Raw genomic sequence first — 21,606 nt, 5'->3', positions numbered from 1 at the left:
ATCCACCACGAGAGATTTTGAAGCACTGTGGGAGTCTGAAGATCTAGTTTAACACAAGACGAAACACAGATAATTGTTTTTATTCATTTCATTTCTCTCTTTTTTTATCTGTTTATTTTTTTTTTGCGGGCAAATTGAAACTATTATAACTGCCAGTTTTTATTTTTAAGCTGCCATCATTTAAAAAAAAAAATGCGTGCAATTATTAGTTTGGTTTTGAGCTGCGTATTGAAATTAAATTGCTTTTCTTTCTGCACTAAATTTTAAAATCTGCCCGGGTTATTGGCTTTAAGCTTTAGTTTGGTCTAGTATTTTTTATTATTATTTTTTTTTACATGGAATAGAACAAGAAATTTATCCACATTTAAACATGCGTGCCGTTTGTTACTTGTTTCGAAAAAAATGTATAGTGACTTGAAAAACTCTACACAAATGTTAAGAGTAGGGAGTTACACAAAACAGCTCTAGTAGAAGAAAAAAACGAACTCACGAATGCAATTTTCCTCTCCACTGGTGATCATTTTATTCAAGTTTTTTTTTTGTTGATTTTTTTCTTGAAGTTGTTGGTTTTTATTGCTTTATTTTTGTTGCTGTTGTTTTTTTTTCCATTTCCACCCAGCTTAAACAAATACTTTGACTTGATCTTTTAGAAAATGTTTTTTTTGTCTGTTGTTTTTCTAGCCTAAAGTTTCTCTGCTATAAGAACAGGGAATGGCCAAATTTTAAGGGACTTGTAATTAAATCATTATTTAAAATAAGTTTAAGTTAAATAAAGGCTATTTTTTAGTTATTGTGAACTGACAGAGAAAACTGTTTCTTTCGGGACTTAAATTTAAATCATTATGTTTAAAAGCTTAAAAGAGCCTGATTCAGAAACACGACGGCAAAACAATTTGAAATTTTTTAAATGAAAAACAGCAATTCAGTATTTTCTTTAAAAAAAATTGAATATTTTTTCCGATCGTGTTTCTCAATCAGGCCCTAAAAGAATAATAATTTTTGTAAACTTACTGCTTGTGAACTTTTTGTGAAAACAGTTTCTTTGCAACAACAAAATTTGTTTAGAATCGCATGATTCCTCCATAATAATCGAATTTTTCAGTTGTCGCTACAAAAGTTTGGTTAGGGTGAACAAATCAATCATAATTTTTATTTATCAAGAGACTTTCTGTGGCTAGAACCGAAAAAAATCTCGAATATAATCGAATCATACGATTTGTTTGATGCAGTGGCCACAACAAACCTGTTTCCTCTGTATACAGATCACCTAAGCCGATCGCAATTAAGTAAGATCCGTTTTAGCTACAAATTCGGTTGTCACAATAAAACAGTTTTATTTTGTATAGATTTAATGCTATGTCCCTTTAAAATTGAGCCTTGTCTGTAACACTTTACAAACTTCAACAACATCAGAAAATTTTATGGGTTTTAAGTTACTTGATTATAGTTTGTTGGTTTCTTTTTCTGAAAAAAATAAAAACAACTACAACAATCTAAAAAAACAAAAAAAAAATATGTAAACATTTATTTAATTGATTTGTCAGTATCTATTTTACCTTAATTTTAGCTTTAAGCTACAAGCATTATAATTTATATGTAATTTAGACTCCTTTTTTTCCAATTCTGGTATTTGGTTGGTTGGTTGAATTCAATAGCTGGTAGTTGCTGCAACCATATGTTGATCTAGATAAAATTGTTTACTGATAATGAACATTTTGCGTTTTTCTAAACAATAAATAATTTGTTGCTTGATTGAATTTTAATAATTTTTGTTTTTTTATTTGTTTTATAATCATGAATGTTTGTGTTAATCACAAGTTAGCGTTAAAATAAAGAAGATCACTTGTTGCTGTCTTAACACAAAAAAAAACAGGAAATGAGTTTTTTTTATATTTGTATTTCTAAACACTTAATTACAAAATGTGGATCAAGTTCTAAAAGGGAGTTAGTTGCTGATTTGATCATAGTTTTTTGTTTAGTTATATTTAATATCACTTTAATAGAAATAAGTTGTTTAAATTCAAACCAGTAATTGTTGTTTTTTAAGCTTTTTTTTATTTGTTGTTGTTAATGTTTTGAGGTAACCTACATATTTGCCAGTTGAAAAACTATATTTCCTTTGAAATGTGTTTTACTTTGTTTTATGCATTTTATTTATAATAATATTATTGTTGTATGCAGTCGTTTATTTGTACGTGAGTGCCAAAAACAAAAGCAGCAAAAACAACATATAAAACACCAACAAAAGAAAATTAGTTTTTCCACTAACAATAAAGGTAACTGGCATAGACACACACATATATCCAGCTACTAACTACTACTTACTTCCCAGCAGTTTTGGAAGTAGTCAAGAAGCTTTTAATCCGTATTTTTTACTAATGTCTAATTATTTGCCTGATTTTTGACAACTGGTTACTTTATACGTCCCAGGTAATCTAAAATGAAGTCAATTGTCTCTCAGTAATCTAGGGTGTATTCAATTTAAACTTATAATTACTTGGCTGACTCCAATTTATATATTTTTGGGTCAGTTGAAAAGTAGGTGCAAAGTCTGTTACTTTATACATCTCAGGCATCAAATCTATAATACAATCCGTTGTCTCTAAGTAGTCAAGGATGTAGTCACTTTAAACTTTTTATTTACAGCACATTTGAAATTAGTAATTTATTAGAGAGTCATTTATCTCTAATTATGTTAACACTGGTGATTGCAAAAATCACTAGTTCAGGCCTGTCCCTCAGTACTGCTGGTTTACTACATTTATAACATAAATGTAGTTGTATAGCAATTCACCATTTACAAATCTACTTTTCTTTCATATGTAATAAGTAAAATGCTTGAAAATCTTATTAAGTTTTTCTTTCTTTTTTTACGTTGAAAAAACAAAAAGATACAAATAAAAAAAAACAAAAATTAAGGTAACTCTAGTATTTGGCATATAACAAGTTGTCCTAACCATACTATAGTTGTTTAAAATAAATGAATAAAACAACTATAGTATGTTTGTGTAATAGATGGCTTGGCTGTTTGTATGGTTGGTTGATTCTATGGTTTGTTAAGCTGTTTTGTATTTGTTTTTCCCTGGCAATAACAATAAACTACATAAAATGAAGAAGAAATGGTATTATTTTTTTTTTTTGTTAATTTTTAGCCCTTAAAAAATTTTTATTTTTAACTCTTGTAGAGGTTGGCTTAAATATGTGTTTTGTGGTAATTCTCCTTTGGTTTTTCTATATAAACTTCTATACCCTAATGTATAAATGTTTGTCTATTTGAAATAGTGCTGTGCTAGGTTTTTATTCAAATTTATATGTCAAACTATTGTTGGGGATGAATAGCAGTTATGCGCTCCTCTTTCCCTGTTTATTTCACCTTAAGGCTTACAATTTGGTTTTTATTTTTAGCATAAACACTTTACAAAACTACCTCTAAATGTGGTTTATTTGGTTTAGTTTTAAGAAATATGTTTGCCTATGTATTCATCCATCTGAAACAGCCTCATGTGTGCAGAAATAAGATTTATTTTTATGCAAATGTATACAGTAGTTGTTAAATAATATAGAAATGAAACCTTTTTGTTTTGTAAACTCTCTGGAAATCTTTTACAAATTAATTACATACACCAATGGAAAAAGAGTTAGTTAAAAGTAGAGGGGTTTCAAATTTAATTAAAGTCTTTAAGGGCAAAGATTTTAAGGAATCCAGTAGAAAAAATTAATTCCCAAGAAATGGAAGTTTTTGGTTGACAAATTCGTTCGCGAATGAATTTAAGGAAGCATTCTATGTAGCTTGGATTTTTGTTCTTATTTTGTGATTTTCCTTCACTGAGTAAAACTTTTTTGTCCTCTGGCGTTTCGCCGAATAGGGCTGAATATTTTCTTATAGATTTTTGGAAACCTGTTTTGAAAACCTGGAAATCTTTTCCAACGGGAAAAGTGTTGGGGGTTTAAAATTTAATGAAATTCTCTAAAGGAATATATCTTAAGGAATCCAAAAAAGAAGTTTTTGGTAACAAAATTCGTTCGCGAATGAATTGTAAGAGCGCATTCTTTGTTGCTTGGATTTTGGCTCTTATTTTGTAATTCCCCTTCACTAACGATAAGTTATGCTCTTTTTGTGATTTAATGATTTCCCGAATAGGGCTGAATATTTTCTGTGAAAGCAGTTCCGAAGAAATTAATGTTTTTGGTAACAAAATTTGTTCGCTAATGAATTGAAAGGGAGCTTTCCTTGTAGCTTGGCTTTTTGCTCTTATTTTGTAATTTCCATTCATTAAACTATTATGTATGCTCATTATAAGATAAACAAATGAAAGCTCTGGCATTTTTCCCAATAGAGCTGAATATTTTCTGTCCAATTATGTTCGCTAGAGTTTTTCAGTATTTTAAAAGAAATTTTGTTTTAATTAAACTAATTTTTTAACAATTCTTATTCAAATCACTTTAGATTTCTTAGGCTCGTTCGATTTTGAATCACAATCATATATGAAATGATTTAATAAATTATCTTCTACCCTTGTATTTATGTAAACTAGTTTACCATTTCTTTTCTCTGGCTGTAAATACAATTTCCAACAAAATCCTTTTCATAAACCCAGATTTATGCTACACTATTTTTTCTTTAAAGATGTCTTTTTCAAGATGTTCAAAGACTTAAAGAAATTGTTTTCAAAATTCCAAATAAGAAACAGAAAACCAAAAAAAGTATTTCAAACATGTTTCACATGCTTTAGTTTATAATTGTGAAACCCTTTTGTTTAATTGCTTTGCTAATGTCAAATATTTAAATTCCTGTTTATAAAGCAGAATAAAGGAAACGAAGAAAATAAAAGAAATCATGTTACGCTTTTCTCTTTTTTATTTATAAGAAGATGATGCCATCCATGATACCTTTAAGGTGGTTTATCAAAAAAACATATAAGATACACCACCATATGCAGCCAGTCAGTTGGCAGGCAGACATTAACCCCAAACAAATTGAATTCGTTATGCTGTTGTGTTAAAGTTAAGAAAAACAAAATTTAAGAAATTTTAATTTAAGCATTAAATGAATTCTTCTTGTACCAAAACTTTAACAAACATAAACAAAATCACCCCAAAAAATATACATACATTTATTCATGCAGTATGTATAAGAAATAAACTACGCATACAACATGTTAAGGCAAGAAATAAGCGATTGTTTCATTAGTTATGCAAATCTTTAAATAAAACGAAATAACACACAATCTGTTTTTTTTTTAACAAAAACAAAAATTCTTTAACAAATTGTTCAACGAATTTGCATTTAATTTCAGTAGTTTAGCTTTCTACTATTTTCAAAATTAAAATTGTTGAAATTATTTGGTAAACGGGGATGTTTTGCTAAGGGGTGTTGGTTAACTGCAAATATCTAACAAAAATATATGATTGTGGTAGTTTAACGGCGGCATTTAAGCTGCTTATTTGTTCCTCTTTTTTTTTTTTCTCAAAAAAGTCAAACTTTTTTTAAGCCATAAACGTTGTTAGAGGATTTCTTTTATTGTCTACATATTTGTTTAATAATATTTTTGTTTTTTTTTTATATTTATAATTTTTGATATCATGGCATTTATTTGCAAACAATAAGTGTTGAAATAAACAGAAAAGAAAAAGTCAGTTTAACAGGCGGTACTTGACTTCCTGTGTTTATATACAAACAACGGAAATGAGGGAAATTCTAATGCTACAAAACTTATAAATAATAAAATGTATGAAAAAAAAACTATATTATTACTACTTTATAATACACTCGTTTCCATAATAATGGGTTGCATTACAGAACGTGCTGTTTTTTATTGTAGTGAGTAGTAGTGACTGTTTTAGAGAGCGTTAGCATTTTAAAGTTACTTTTGTTTTTTGCACAAACTAACAACATTTCCCTTAGTATAGAAAAACACACAACACACAAAGTGTAGCTAAAGTTGATGAAAGGAGGTTAAAAAGGGTGTTGCAAGTACAACAGCAGCGTGCAAAAGATTGTTAACATTAATAATTACTGCTGTAGTAGTGTTGTTTTGCTTTTTTCTCTCTCGCTCTCTGTAGGTTTTAATATACTTTCAAAATGTTTATTATAATGAGCTGCATATTGGTTAGGGGACAGATATATCTTCCTTTATAACTGAACACTAGAGGTTTTCCCATTCCTGGAAAATAGTAAATAAATATTTTCATTCTCTGAATTTCCCGGAAAGTTTTTAATATTAAATAACACCAAAAACCAGAAACGATTTTCTAGTAGTTATGAAAAATTGGCTTGAGCTAAATGACAGCTAAGCCTACGAATATTTCCATTTTGATAGATAATATTATTAATAAGCAGAAAAATGTAAAACGGGAAAATATGCACACAAATATTCATAAAAAGGCATGGAGATGCACAGGAAAAAATCATAATTAAGAGTTTAAATTTATTTTATTTTAACAACGATTTTTTTGCATACATATAAAAAAAAACAGAATTTTGTAAAACAAATTGTATGAGAAAAATATTATTTTCCTTTCAAGACAGACAAACTGACGGACATACCTAGATCGTCTTTAAGTATCATGAGGACCCAATATATACACATATATATGCACATTTATACAAGTTTCAGCAAAAAATGTTTTTTTTTCTAAAAGCTTGTAAAATATGAAAAAGCTTACTTTTAAAGTTTTTTGCTTGAAAAACTAGCTTCGATAATAAGCTATAAATACATTCAAAATAATGCGATAATTTTAGGAATCAATTTATTGTACTCATGTATGTGATTGTTTCAGAGATATGATTGTTTAAATTTATTATAATTTTTACATCGGAATTATATTAAATTTAAACAATTTATAGAAATTGAATTAACTGCGATTTCTATAAAGCTAAGTATAAGAAAATTTTGCAACTAATTACAAAGATATGCCAGAATTTTGTATGTGTGGTTTACCACACAATGACTTATAATTGAGTGAGATTTTTAGAAAATGCAAGATATATATTTTGAGATATCCTTTGCTCAACGACAATATTTTGCTTTAATATTCCGTTATCAAAAGAAAACTTTGATTGCTACAATCATGTAAATGGTAACTTAAACATATTATAGCTATCACTATCATATACATAATCACAGTGACCATAACATTATTAAAAAGTTTGTAAAAATTTTTAATTTTTTATGGTAAACTGTACAACTATATTTTTTATCTGGGTGTACTACTGAAATTTGTACTTTGAACCTCTATAAAAGACAAACCAAAGCGAATTTAAAATTTTTTTGGGTAACTTCAAATTTTGTATTTTTATATAGAACTAGTGTACAAAGTTTTAATAAATTTGGAATGGGTAAAGTCCGATGTCGAGAATGTTGGTTTCTTTCCCAAATTTATTGGAATTAAAACTTTGAACCTCGATAAAAGACAAACCAAAGCGACTTCAAATTTTGTATTTCTATATAGAACTAGTGTACCAAGTTTTAACAAATCCATTGGTATTAAATTAATTTTTTTTTTAAATCAAACTATTTTCACGACTGGGATGATTTTAGATTCAATACTCAAAATATCTTTAGAAATTATAAATTTTTTCAATACTTTTTTGTATTGTAAACTTTTGCTCTAACCTAATAATTTTGTTAAAATATAATAAAAACAAATTATACGTATTCATATTTGTTTATATATCATGACATTATAATTCTAAGCACGTACTACTTAAAAGATATAAAAACAATACAATACCATTATTATTATTTTTTTGTTTTTATTTATTAAAAAAAGAAAAAACCAAACCAAACAACAACAAGGAAAATATTATTATTATTATATGAAGTATTAATGCATGTGATGTATAAAATTTATACAGAAGTATAAGACCATCTAAGCAATCTAACAATATATCTAAACATCTACATAGTTTTATATAAATAAATAACTAACTATCTGGTTAAATAAACAAAACAGCACTTACGGTATACATTCATAATATTATTATTATTATTATTACTATTATTGTTGTTATTATTGTTATCTATTAGAATATTATTGAATTGACTTGACTGCTGGTTATTTGTTTAAGTCTATCTCTATGGCTGTTGTTAAAGGTAATTCAAAATGTTAAGAATGTTTGAAATAAAAACCCTTTTCCAATTAAATTTTTCAAACAATCTACAATGACATGTTTTTCATATAAACCTAATAATGATTATTATTATTATTATTGGTAACACAAGGTAAATACTAATAATCTAAAATCGTTTAGAAGAACCTATAAAAAAAACGAACAAATTCTAAATATTTGATTATTGATAAAACTGTGACATTAAGTAAATATTGTAAAATTTCCAGAAAATTTTAAAAGTAGAAAAGCTTGGCATTTAAAACTGTAAGCAATTATTTAAATTTTATTTAACTTTTCATGTTTTCTTTTTCTATACATTTTTATTATTTTCACAAAAAAAACTTTTTTTATTACATTTAATTTATTTGCCAAATGTTAATTCCTTTGAGCTTATTTTTTATGATATTTTATGATGACTATTATTATGATTATATGATGGCATTATACATGTTGTGAATTATTTCTATTTGTGTGTTTTCATCTGGTTTTTGTTCAAGTCTATTCAACACATTTTTTCATATAAAATTTATGACCGCAAAATTTACGATTACTAATTAGCAGCCAAAATCAGAAAAAAACTTTTTCTTTTTTGTTTTTAACAAATTAAAGATAATAAAAAATAAATTATTTATCTGTTTGCTGACCATATATACGACTGAATGTGTATTTTGTTTACACTGTGTTACATTTTATTATGGCCAAGAGATCATTAAAGTTAAAGCTATTTCACATCAGCAAACTGACCTTATAGAAATTTCCCATAACATAAATCTTAATGTAAGAAGAATTTTTCATTTTGTTTTCATTTTGTATTATTAAAAGAAAATGTATTTGTTTTTTTTTCTTTGTTTAAAACGCAGCTGTGTGTATCATAAAATTCAAATTATAATATAGAATATTTTATATCGTAAATGTTCTTAAGTTTATATTTAGAAATATCAAAAGTGTTTTTCAGTTTTATATTAGAGTTTTATATTCTTGTTTGATGTAAGCAGCTAAATATATATAAAAATTTTCTCAACTCAACGCCTACTGTGAAATAAATTCATTTAACCCCTTTAATATTTTGTAGAAAATGGGATTATATTATTAAAATTATGATTTTCATTTAATATTTAAATAATAATTTATAATTATGGGCTCCACAATCTCCTTCTCTTTGATCATTTAGATCTTAATGTGCCCTTAAAAAGAGAATAAGACTTTTTTGAGATCTAAAGCTGTTTCTCTCATTTGACATTAATGTTTTAAAAATTGTTAATAAACAATAAATCAATATCCAGCTAAAAAATTATTGAAAATTGTACTATATTCACTGCATACGTAATGTAAATTCTACTTCTTTTTTGCTACCTAGTAAGTTGTTTTCATGTTGGGTACATTTGACTCATTTACCATTCTCCTGGCAGCTGAACGAATTTAATTTTTTTGATCTAAATTACCTCTCTCATTTACCCCAGAATTTATTAAATAAATTCTCAAGATATTATGAAATATTCTTTAAACAGTTACCCCCCGACCTAATTGCCTGGCAATTAACATAAAATTGAACAATAAAAATCATTTAAGATTTGTTTCCCATTTAAATTACTGCGCAATAAATTTTATGGATTTTTAATAAAATTTTCGAGAACAAAATACAAAGAAACTTATGGATATTTTATTAGTTAAGCATCAATTGAACTACAGTAAAAATAAGAAAAATAAGAAAAAAGCAAACAATTGATGGCAATAATTTTTAATTTATGAACATACAACAAATTAACATTGATTGGGTCTGGGTCTGGCTGTAAGCAATTGGTTCAACTAGACGACAAAATATGTACGACAGAGTCGTCTGAAAAATCTTTGGAAATTTTATTTTTAAACCAAAAAAAGTCCACAGAATAGTCTTTACTTTAAATATAATATTGTACATACAAACATGACATATCTTGTAATGATGAGACTGATGTTCAGCACTCTCATATAATTAATTGTTGCTTTGTTGCATCTGCAACATCAACAGCAAATGTCAACGTTTGTGTTTTTTTTCTTAAACATGTTTGACCACTTGAATATGGTAATATATAGATTGTCATATGAAAAAAAAACTACTCGATACATTTATGTAAAAATGAGTATTCCACTCTTATACATAAGTACATACATATGTATAACACCATGGATCATTTTACATGTTGGGTATTTTACATGACGCTGACCGTAAAAATAAGAGCCTTAAACCATTAAACGAGTTTGTAACAAAAATTCAAATGAACTGAACTACAGAAAAATATGATTAATTTGCTGAAAAAGAAAAATGTATTTTACATTGATACACATTGTTGATATTTAAACATTAATTTTTTTGTTTTTTTATTTTTGTTTGAAAAAGATATTTTGTTGGTCTTTAACTGATGATGGTTATTTGTCAATATGTTGTTTTTTTGTTGAACAATTTACTTAACTAAGCCTGGGGTTATTGTTTTTAATATCTATTAAGAACATTACATTACGAAAAAAAGACATAAAAAACGTTATAATAAAACAATGATATTCATATAATAAAAGTATAACAAAAAAATTGACACATTAAGACTTATCAAGCCATTAATTATGAAGGCATATTTTTTAAAACAAAAAAAATGAAATGAAAAAAATACAAATAAGGCTGTATTAAATGACTAGCAGGGCATAACAAATGATTAATTTGATGTGCTGAAAACAAAACAAAAAAAGATTTTATATTTTAGCATAAAATTTAGCTTAAGGGCTGCTATTTAAAATAAAATAAAATTGAAAAATCACTGAAAATCCCTTAAAATTGCTACAATTATAAATGATATATTATATAGATAGAAAAACATCCCCATAACATTAATAAAATTTCAAATAATTAAGGAAAGTGTGTTATATTTTTGCAAAATTAAAAATATTGAAAACAAAACAATTAAAGTCTTGGGAACCCCTAGTAGTTAAACAAAAACGCCATATTTTTTATTTTTTAGTTTTTGTAAACCAACTACTGATTCTTTCTTTGGGTTGTTTGTTGCAATTGTTCATTCAACCATTCATACTTTCATTCATTTCTCCATTCATTCATGCCACACTGCCTTAACTCATATATATAACAGCTACTACTGCAGTTACATGCAACACTACTCAATGTATGCAGCAAAAATTAAGCCAATGGTGTCCTTTTGTTTAAGACCGTAACAGAAACAGAAAATATGACATGCCATATATATTTTTCTTTACAATACATAAAAGAGTTTGAACTAAAGTTTTTCAAGCATTATTTAACATTATAATAAATTGAATTGATTTAATTTGAAAGAAAGACCCTGTAAGACTAAAGTGACTGTGCGGAAATGCTTGACAATAAATTTTTTCTACAAAGAAAACATAAACAATCAACTTTCAAAAATCCTCAGAATTGAAAAGTGAAAACAAAAGGTCATCAATTTTTTTGTCAGTCAGTCTTCTCTAAATGCCACGACCTACCGCACATAATCCTAAGATTTTTGTCTTTAGTTTTTTTTTTTCTTTCAAAAAACAATGACACTTCTTTTGTATTTGCCATTAGTATTAATGAAATTCAGGTTCAATAGAAACTAAGAAAATCAGATATTCTTTATTTTTTTCTTTGGAAATTATTAGTGTGAAAAACAATAAAAAAAGACCCTGCAATATGTGTCGTCTTTTTACAACCCTTCTTGGGCAACAGCTGTATAATTGCTGTAATATATGCAAGATTTTTGTCTAATTTAATTTTGGAGAATACAATAAGGTATTTTATATTTATGCTAATTTTGGGTGTCTTTGTAGGAAAGAATATGAGTTCTAGGGTTAAAAACAAGCTGTCTTAAAATGTTTGTTTAATAAAATTATTATTTATGAATTTTTAAATTCAATGACAGTTTTTCAAAAATTTTATCTATATCTAGGATCTCTAATCTTTACGATCAAGAAATGCCCACAGTGACCGCACAAGATGTCCAACGTTTTCAAATACATAACGAAAATTCCAAAAAAAGCTGAAATAATCACAGGAAAAATAACTCTTTTTACTTTATATAAGCCAGAGTAAACCAAAAGGAGAAATGTTTTATAAGAGAAGAGAGAAAGTTTCATAAACTCACACGAACCTGTTTTCCGACAGCTTATGAGCTACTGAAAGAATTGGATTTTTATTTTCAACTCTTTATTGATAGTTTTATTGGCGTTCGTGTTGTGTTTGTATAAAGCCGATTACTATTCGTACCAAGGGACTGTTGATATAAACCAGTGGTCGGCATAAAGAGAACTTGAAATTTAATATCCAGTTAAATATTTTCTTCCTCTGTTTGATTGCGATATCCATTGGTTTTTTAATAATTTTTACGAATTTTGTTGACATTCCAGTTATTTACAGATCAAGTTCAGGCCCCTGTGACATTAATTGCTGGATACTGATATAAACTATTAATTTCTGACATTTTCTTCTATAAATCTGATTATCAGATTTATTGAAATGGCACAGTTTTGTCTTATTGAGGTAATGCGATCGACACAAGATAGATGCAGAATTGGTTACGTTTAAGAGCATTTCTCTTCAATATTCTAAATGGCAGACATGCAATATAGTCTTTAACATTCACTCTTAGGCCTGTCAAGTTTAAATTCAATTCAAAATATAACTTTTTTTTCCAAATAATCATTAACATTTTGCCTGGTTATATATGAACTGCTTGTTAAAATAATTTTTGTATGAACACTGACACTTTCATTGTGATAATGGGTGCAATACAAATATAAATCTACTGAAGATATCAAATGATCTCAATTCATCAATTTTAAATTTCAACACTTTCTAGCACATTTTGCACTTTAATTGCCCGCTTCACAGATGCATTAGCTGATAAAAAGATCTTGATTCTCTACGAAAAAGGCATCTTTTTGCAACATTTTTAAAATAGTACCCTAAAAAACGAAAACATTTATTTTTAGAAAACAAATTCATGTTTATAACATATTCATTAAAAAGAAGTAATCACATTTTATTACCCCCCCATTAAACAAATTATTAACAATAATATTTTAAGAGTTTAATGAATTAATAAAAACTGCAATTAACTACATACATAATAGTATTAATATTTAAAGCTTTCTGTTTTTAATTTCTCGTTTTCGGAAACATTGACATAATTAAGATATAAATTCTTCAGTTTATGTTCACTAGCATGTTTGTTTTCTTTTTTTTTACTTTGTCTTGAATTTATTTCTGTTTTACAAAAAAGCTAAAAAAGAAATAGAAATCTTACGAAATGTTATAAGCCCCCTGAGTTTTCTTGCATACGATACGATTTTTTATGTTTTCCTAACTTTTGCTTGCAATAAATAATGTCAACTGGTTGATGTTGATGATGATGAGGCTGACGATGTTGTTAGCAGGTCTTAACTAAATGAAGGTGGTATTAGCATTTGTATTTTGTATTTAACACCCATCAACTGCAGTTTGCTGCTCTACAATATTTCAAAACTAGCAAGCAAAAAAAAAACTTAGAAAAACAGCTAAAAAAGAACAAATTGTAGGCACTCAAAGCATTTGGAGCATGCATTTTTATACATTCAGGGTGGCATTATCAACGTTGAAATAAAAACAGTTTTGCTCTCAACCAATTAAAAGGCTAAATAATCACCACATTAACTTAGCCATAAAAAAACATTAAAAAAAACAACAACTCAAATATAAATAAAATGTTATGGATTCATTTCATATACAAAATATTCCAAAACAAAAAACATATTTTTGTTTCAAATTAACACTCTTTCATAAAGGGGGGAACCCAGCAGCAAACAGCAGCACATGCTGACTATAATGCCTGCATTTAGAATTTTATTTGAATATACATATTTCAAAATTAACACACAAAAGAAAAAATATATAGCTTTTAATATCAAATATATTATTTTGTTCTAATTTTTATTTTTTTTCTCTGTTCTAAATATACATATAAACAGAATTGTTATATGTAAAAGAAAAATCTATTTGAAAATGTTAAAAATGTGTTTGTTAGAAGATGTCTTATAGTTCTAAATGAAATGATTTATGTTTTAATATTTATGGGTTGATGTTTTGCTATTTTTAAATAAAAACAGTGGTTGTTAAGGGGCTGCTGCTGGGGCTAGGGGAAACTATCATTAATTGTAGTTTATAGTTGTCGCTTTTTCAGCTTTATTAAGGCTACTTTTAACATGTTTATTTGCTGTTAGGTTTTGCAGTTGCTGTTCAAATATTTTTGGTTTTCTTTTATGTTAAAATTGAAAGATATATTTATCATTATTGTAATAAACAACTCAATACTTAAGAAAATTTTAAAAACTTATAAGTATACGGCTTAAGATTTATGGCTTGTAAACATTAGGGGCCATTGTTAGACATAATGTAGACAGTTAGTTTTATAATAAATTAGAAATGTTAATAATTTTAAGGGATTTAAAAATAATTAAATTATCTGGACATTAGTTGCCATGAGGGCTTTTTAAAACTTAAGTAATAAATTAATATTATCTGGTTGGTAATTGAAATTTGAATTGTTATTAAATTGAATTAATGTTATTTGGATTTGAAATAATTAATTAGTAGCTTAATTAGTTTTGAAATATATTCATAGAAGCTAGATTCATTAAAATTGTTTTTTGAAACCAATAATATTTGTTTTGGATTCTAGAATATTTCCAATATTCAAGGAAATACAATTAAAATATTGTTAGTAGTTTGAATTCATAACTTGAAAGCAGTCGTCACATTAGTAAATATATTGTAAAGTTTATTGTATTTTGAATGTATTTCGTTCTAGTTCTTATTGTGTGTATATAAATAAGAACGGTCGTGGTCGGTCCCTCGTAGCCACAACTGCCGACTAGAGACGATTGACTTATATCAAGCTTTTGTTGTAGTTTTTAGAACTAAAATATTTAAAATATCCACAGAAGTGTAATGACAATATTAATATAAGTGTGAATGTGTTCTAGCATCGATCTTCATAACTTTAGAGCAGTGATCGGCACAAGCCGAACACGTCGCATTAGTAAACATTTCTAATATTGTATAAAATAAATTGTCTGATTGTATTTTTAATATACTCTCTCCATTTGTTTCCTTTTTCATAACTTTAACATGTTTCACTTACATTCGTGTGGTGTACATCCCGTTAGACGACCGTGTTCTGCTCCTGGTGGTTATATCTATCGACCGCTGCTTTATAGCATTCGATTAGCGATAACTAGCATATATTCAGCTATTTTTAAAATATTTAGCTATCTAAAGCTTTTTTACCATTTAAAGTTCATTAATTAAATAATTTATTTTTCTTTTTTCTTCTTATTGCAGTTTGTTCAAGATTGGCATCATTGTATGGATTTCGAGGATTGTAAAAATGTAAGTATTTCCTTGTTCAACAATAAACTTATACTTAAATGTTTATTGTTTTATTAAGTTATTATTCTTTTTATTTAATTTCTATATTTTATAAATATCTCACTGTATTATTAAAATAAAATATGACCCCTAAATGTTAGCATGGCATATTAAATCTGTAATATTTTGTGACCCCTATAAAATATCAGATTTTCTTACCTAGATGTTCCTCAAGCACCAACTAGTAGTTCCCTTGAAAAAATATTAGTTTTAAAAGAAAATTGTTAAAAATTGTACAAATTAAAATAAAAGATTTCAAATAATTGTAATAAAATTAAAATGTTTAAATATTTGAGCCTGTAGTTCAATAAATAAACCAATTTCTGATATATTTTTTTATCAATTTGCAACTAAATGTTTAATTTGCCAAACTACATTGTTCTAGTTTTTTATATCTCATTTTTTTTTTTAAAAAAAGAAAATTGGCTATTTTTTTATTATTTTTCCTTTGATAAACTTTCAACTTTTGCCCTTATTTTCTAGTATACTTACACATCTACCCATAAATTGTTCCCTATAATGACATCCGCGTTGAAAACACATAAAATCATAAATCCCCTTTATAACAATTGCATGCCTCACCGAAGAAAAAGAAAACAAAAAGCAACACAAATTCTTTGAAACACATTTCCTTTTCTCAAAAAACAAAGTTTTGAAAACTGAAAAATAAAAATCCATTTATACATGATCAAACAAGACCACCGACTAGATACAATAAATATATTTGCAACTGCACTCATTCTGTTTGGTTTTTTGTTGCTGTTGTTTGTTGCAACAATAATAAACTATAGGTTTTTTCCTTTAACGAGTGTGTTTAAATGAAATGTATGAATGCATTTGACGGTAAAGTCATTGTCTATTTTTTTCTCTATATTTCTGCTATATTTCTGCCATATTTATATGGATATTGAAATGCAATAATATTAAACACAACAAAAAAAAAAGTAAATTTACAATTGTGTTACCCAAAAGCCGCTCATTGGTAGTGCCATTTCAATAGATGTAGTCGTCGTAGTTTTTGTTATAAAAAGTACAGTATAATAAGAAAGCAAAAAAAAAAACTAAAAAAACTGTATGGTACCCAAGTACATAGAATTGGGTCAATTGAAAATTTATCGATAAAACCGAAAATACAAAAAAAAACTATAAAAAACCAAACTAGGGCCTTACAGCCTTAAAATTTTACATGCAAACTTAGCAAAAATCCTTCAAAAAAAAAAACAAGGAAAAAAAACAGAGATGACTTTACCATGCACAAAAGAATAACAGGAAGGCCTTTTGCTCTTGTTCATAAAAAGGAAGCTATAAAATACAAAATCATTTTTTTGTTTGTTTGTTTCTCTGTGACTATTTTGTTAGTTTTTTCGAGCACTGTGCTGCTCCCTTTGCTATCTGGAGCAAATGAAAATATGAACAAGACAACGTAAAAAAACAAACAAGGTTAAAACTACAAAACTCAACTTAGTAACTAGAATTTGTGGATGTGTTGTTTGTTGCTGCGACAAAAGGACTCTTATCAGGCCAAATATAGAATCACAAATTCAGGAGAATATGTTTTTTTTTATATTTAAATTTATATAATGTTAAGCAGATTTTGAGTTTAAATATGTTTAAAAAAAATGTTTTTAACTAATACTGAACGAACATTATGTATTGAAGGATAAAATGACTGATTATTGTTTAAATCAACATAATTTTAATCAGATGTTTAGTTTAAATAGGTTTAAATTCAAATGAAATTCTTTAAAATGGTACAGAGCTTTTCGATACGAAAGCTCATTCGATCACAAATGTGGTAATTCAGCTCCTATACTTAATAGTTCTATTAGCTAACATTCGAGAACATTTGAAACAAGATGCTTGTAGAGTATTGATATTTTTTTTAAATTTGTTTAAATAACTTTTCCACTTAAACTTGAATATTTGGTATATTTATTTTGTAAAACTTATCATTACAAATCTAATCTTGTATTTCTTAAAATTAATGAAAAATCATTACTTAAGGCAATATTTCAATTACATTACAAAAAGTATCAAATAACTTTAGCCAAAATGTAAATCGGATGTCAATATAAAACTAATCTTAGATTCAAATAACCACCCCTAAAGCTTTTTGATTAATAACTACAAGAAAATCTTAGATTTCCTCAAATAGTCTTTAGCAAACATGTGTCTCTGTACTATCAGATTTTAATCATGATAAAAACGTATGTATAAGTTTGATATTAAAAAAAATTTATACAGTTAAAGGGAAAAAAACTCCATAGTTGTTCATTTTAGTCTAACCTCCCTTTATTGTGTTATCTTTTTGTATTTTTTTCTTTCTTTTTTTTAATTTATCAATAATACTGACGCGTGACTTTTTATACAGAAAATTGATTTTAATTCAAATATTTTTTCTTCCTTCTTTTTTGTTTTATCAGTGAAATCTATATATGTATTAGTTTTTTTCTGTAACTGTTTTTCCTCATTTTTTTATTTATTTTTTTTTAAATAAAAGGCTTATATAAAGAGGAATAATTTACCATGGTTTTTGTCACATTTAACAAATATTTATTTTAAATTTAACCAATAAAACTTCCTTTATTTCCCTCAAACATCAAATAAAAAAAACTCACAGAGATAATGAATACTTGCATGATGTTTAGTTAGTTGAATTTTTTTTGTACTCTTCCCTGTGTAAATGTATGCTTAATGATGGTATATGATGGGAATTTATAATCACAGAAAAAAAGGGGGAAAATAGTGCTGCACGATTAACGAATGAAAAAAGTAACGATTATTTAAAGATATATTAAATAACAGGGTACAAAGTAAAGGCAAAACGGAGAATTTAACTTTAGAAAATATCGGTTACTTTTTTATGGAAAGGATTCTGAAAGTAGAAGGCAAAATGAATAAATTGTTTGTTAAGGTTAATGGTTACTTTATTAATGTAATTCGGATTTTTTACTCTTCTATATTTTAGTTAAGTTTTTTGTCGTAATACCACTGAGAACTAAATACAACCTCAAGACACGAACACTAATCGGCTTTTTACTCGAACGAAAAACGAACGACAAAAGTTTAAAATAACCGCAGTTTCTATTTTTGATTGAATCTGCATTAAAACTGATATTGTGAAAATTTCATAAACACACATAGATCGGAAACTATCTTGTTAAAGACCTAACTCAGTTTTCAAAAACCTAACTACTAAAACAAAACCAACATTCGTACATGTGATTATATTGAGTAATTTTTGTGATTCAGATTTTGACTATTTTCCGCTCTATGCATATTTCTCTATGGAAAATACAGCTCTAACTCTTTCAGTCGCGCTTTTTTGTGTATAAGTTTAAAATCATGCCAATAGATGCCAATAAACTATGTTTTAAAGACTGTAGAAAAGGTGGTTAGTAAAGTGACCACTAAACCGCAAAAAGTTAAAAATTCGAACACATTTCAATAATTTTATCAAATATTCACATTTCTAAAAAACCGATTACTTTTCTTAACAAGTAGGTACCCGTTAGTTTACAACACTAACCCACACTTTTGTCATACTTCCTCTTACAAACCACACACAGCCACTAATACTCTATGTATGAGATGACATTTATTACTTTCACAACATTTCAAATATTTCCTATAAATATGTATAGATTGTTTTGGATTTTTAAATAAATTCGTAGTATTATTTACTTAAATTAAACAATTGTTTTTGATATGCATTTGTGCCTATATGTGTGTGGCATTAAATAAACACTTCATTCAATACTATGACAGGAATAAATATAAATTTTTGTTGTTGATATTTTGGAATTTCGAAAAGAGAAAACAAATGAAAGTATATTAAATAAAGTATACAAAAACATTTTCAGTTTTATTACAAATTTTCTCTGACAGTTGATGTGGTTGATATGACGAACATGTCAATATTTGCAGTCGATAGCTGATGACAATGTTTACTCTATTTATGTTAAGCCCTTTTTTCCATCATAGAAATTCTAAATTTGATTTGATTTTTCGTTAGCCCAACAAATCCATCATCAGCATGTTAATAAATAATCAAAATCTATATAGTTTTCACACTTGAAAAACAATTAAAAGATCATCTAAATAATATTGAAAAAACTAGGGTAAACAAAAATTCAGTTTTTGGGGAATTTGTTCAATGAAATTAAATAATTACTTTAGCTGTGCTGTGTTGTGTTATAAATGTTTTAATACTTTTTTCAATTTATTTGTTTAAGTGTTGATTGAAAACGGCTAAATGTTTTTATATAAATCGTAACTAATAGAGTTTTGTGTCACAATTGTTTAGAAAGGGGAGAGGCGGGAAAACAAAAATATTGTAATATTTTCTTGGAATTTTTGAAATTCTTTATTATTAGTAATGCAAGTGGAGGGTCCCCCCTTTTATTTCTAATTGTTGGTAATCATTAAATATGTATGTTTCTAAAATTTATGGATCCTGTAGACAAGGGGTAAAATACTTAAACATTTGTTTTTTTAAAGCATAAACATTTGTTCATACAACTCATTAAATACAAGTACAAACACCATGGGGATTTTTTAAAACTGTGGTAATAGTCATTCCATGAAAAAAACACAAGAATTTGAAAATTTATGTTTAAAATATTAATCAATATTATTGTGCATGTTTTGGTTTCCTCATAAAGAAAAATTTGAAATCTTAATGAGCTTTTAAATGCTGTTTGGGGGTTTAATTTTGTGGTGTTTTGTTTGTTTAATATGAAGATGTCTGTCAGTTTTGAGTAATAATTAAGTGAACTTATTAACCTTAGTCAATAGTGATATGAAACAGATAACCCAACATGTCTATCAAATGTCTATATGTCTATAGTTTTTCATTCAAATCTATATTTAAAATCTAGAGCATATAAACACTTTGTAACATGTGGGTTTTTTTATTTTTTTTAAATTTAGTTTTTTAAGATTAAGATCCTTTTGTTTTCTTTCTTTTCTTTTTATTTTCATTGTATACTGCAACATTTGGTTTAATTAAATTTTCATGTTTTCATTTCCTAACTACAAGTATTCCTCCACATGTTGGTATTTCCAATATTTCAAAATTGTTTGAATGTGAGCAGAAAAAACAGAAAACGTCGTTTAGCACTTTGTATACAAAATGACAAATTGGTTCGAACATGGGGATATTTTAGTCTCTTCTAGGTCATAAAACTAACACTTGAAAATATTTACTTCAAGTTTTTTTCTTTTATAGTTTTTTTTTTTTTTTGTATAACAAGTATCTATTTGTTTGTTGAAATGTGTATGAATTGTGTTTAGTTTTTGACAAATTGTCCAATATGACTTTGGCTATAACATGTGTAATATTTTTTCGGTTTTTTCTTTTTCACTTAAACATACTACATTCAACAATAATGTCTTGTCAGCATTATAGGACACAAATAAGCATTAAATGTCTGAAAAGATTATGTGGTTTGTTGGTCACTTGTGCTGGCTGACATCAAAATAAAGTGTCTTGTGCAATTTGTTCATATTTATATAGAAATTAGGAGGGCACCATAGTATAGATATAATTTGGAAGGCAGAGTCTAGCAATTAGTTAATACTTTTGATTATTTTTAACATAAAAACAATTTAACTAATTCAGAAAGACTACACTTTAAGTCAAATCAAACCAAAGTTAACAATGGTTATTTGAACTCGGCTCTTTCCGGTACGTAGAACCAGCTGCCGTGGGATTGATTTGTTTTTGTAATATTCAATTATTGTTACAGAGTTTCTGTTGCTACAACTGAAAAAATCATTTGGTTCAACAGAAATTCTAAAATATCAACGATTTAGCTAACAGTGTAAACTCTTTGAGGTGGTCACTTTACTAACCACCTTTTCTATAGTCTTTAAAACATAGTTTATTGACATCTATTGGTATTTTGATAAAGAATTATATTTTTTGAAGTCATAGTTTATGTTTTTTTGCAAAATTTTGCCGTCAATTAGTTGTACTCTGGTTAGATAAATATGTATATTTAATTTGAAAATATTGTAAAAATCTGTATTTTTTTAAGAGACTTTC

The 21,606-nt window shown here is 26.8% G+C and overlaps 1 protein-coding gene across 2 annotated transcripts in view; it reads left to right on the top strand.

Annotated features, from left to right (window-relative positions):
- The window catches only part of LOC135957983 (transmembrane protein fend-like), a 38,532-nt gene that overhangs the window by 5,320 nt on the left and 11,606 nt on the right, over nucleotides 1-21,606 (top strand). For both annotated transcript variants that reach the window (XM_065508833.1, XM_065508834.1), the window contains exon 2: nucleotides 15,471-15,518. In XM_065508833.1, coding sequence (XP_065364905.1) covers nucleotides 15,471-15,518 — 48 coding nt within the window. The remainder of the gene's footprint in view (nucleotides 1-15,470; nucleotides 15,519-21,606) is intronic.

This window comes from Calliphora vicina, chromosome 4, assembly GCF_958450345.1.
Source record: "Calliphora vicina chromosome 4, idCalVici1.1, whole genome shotgun sequence".
In the NCBI taxonomy this organism is placed as follows: domain Eukaryota; kingdom Metazoa; phylum Arthropoda; class Insecta; order Diptera; family Calliphoridae; genus Calliphora; species Calliphora vicina.
This window is presented reverse-complemented; position numbering and strand designations above follow the sequence as displayed.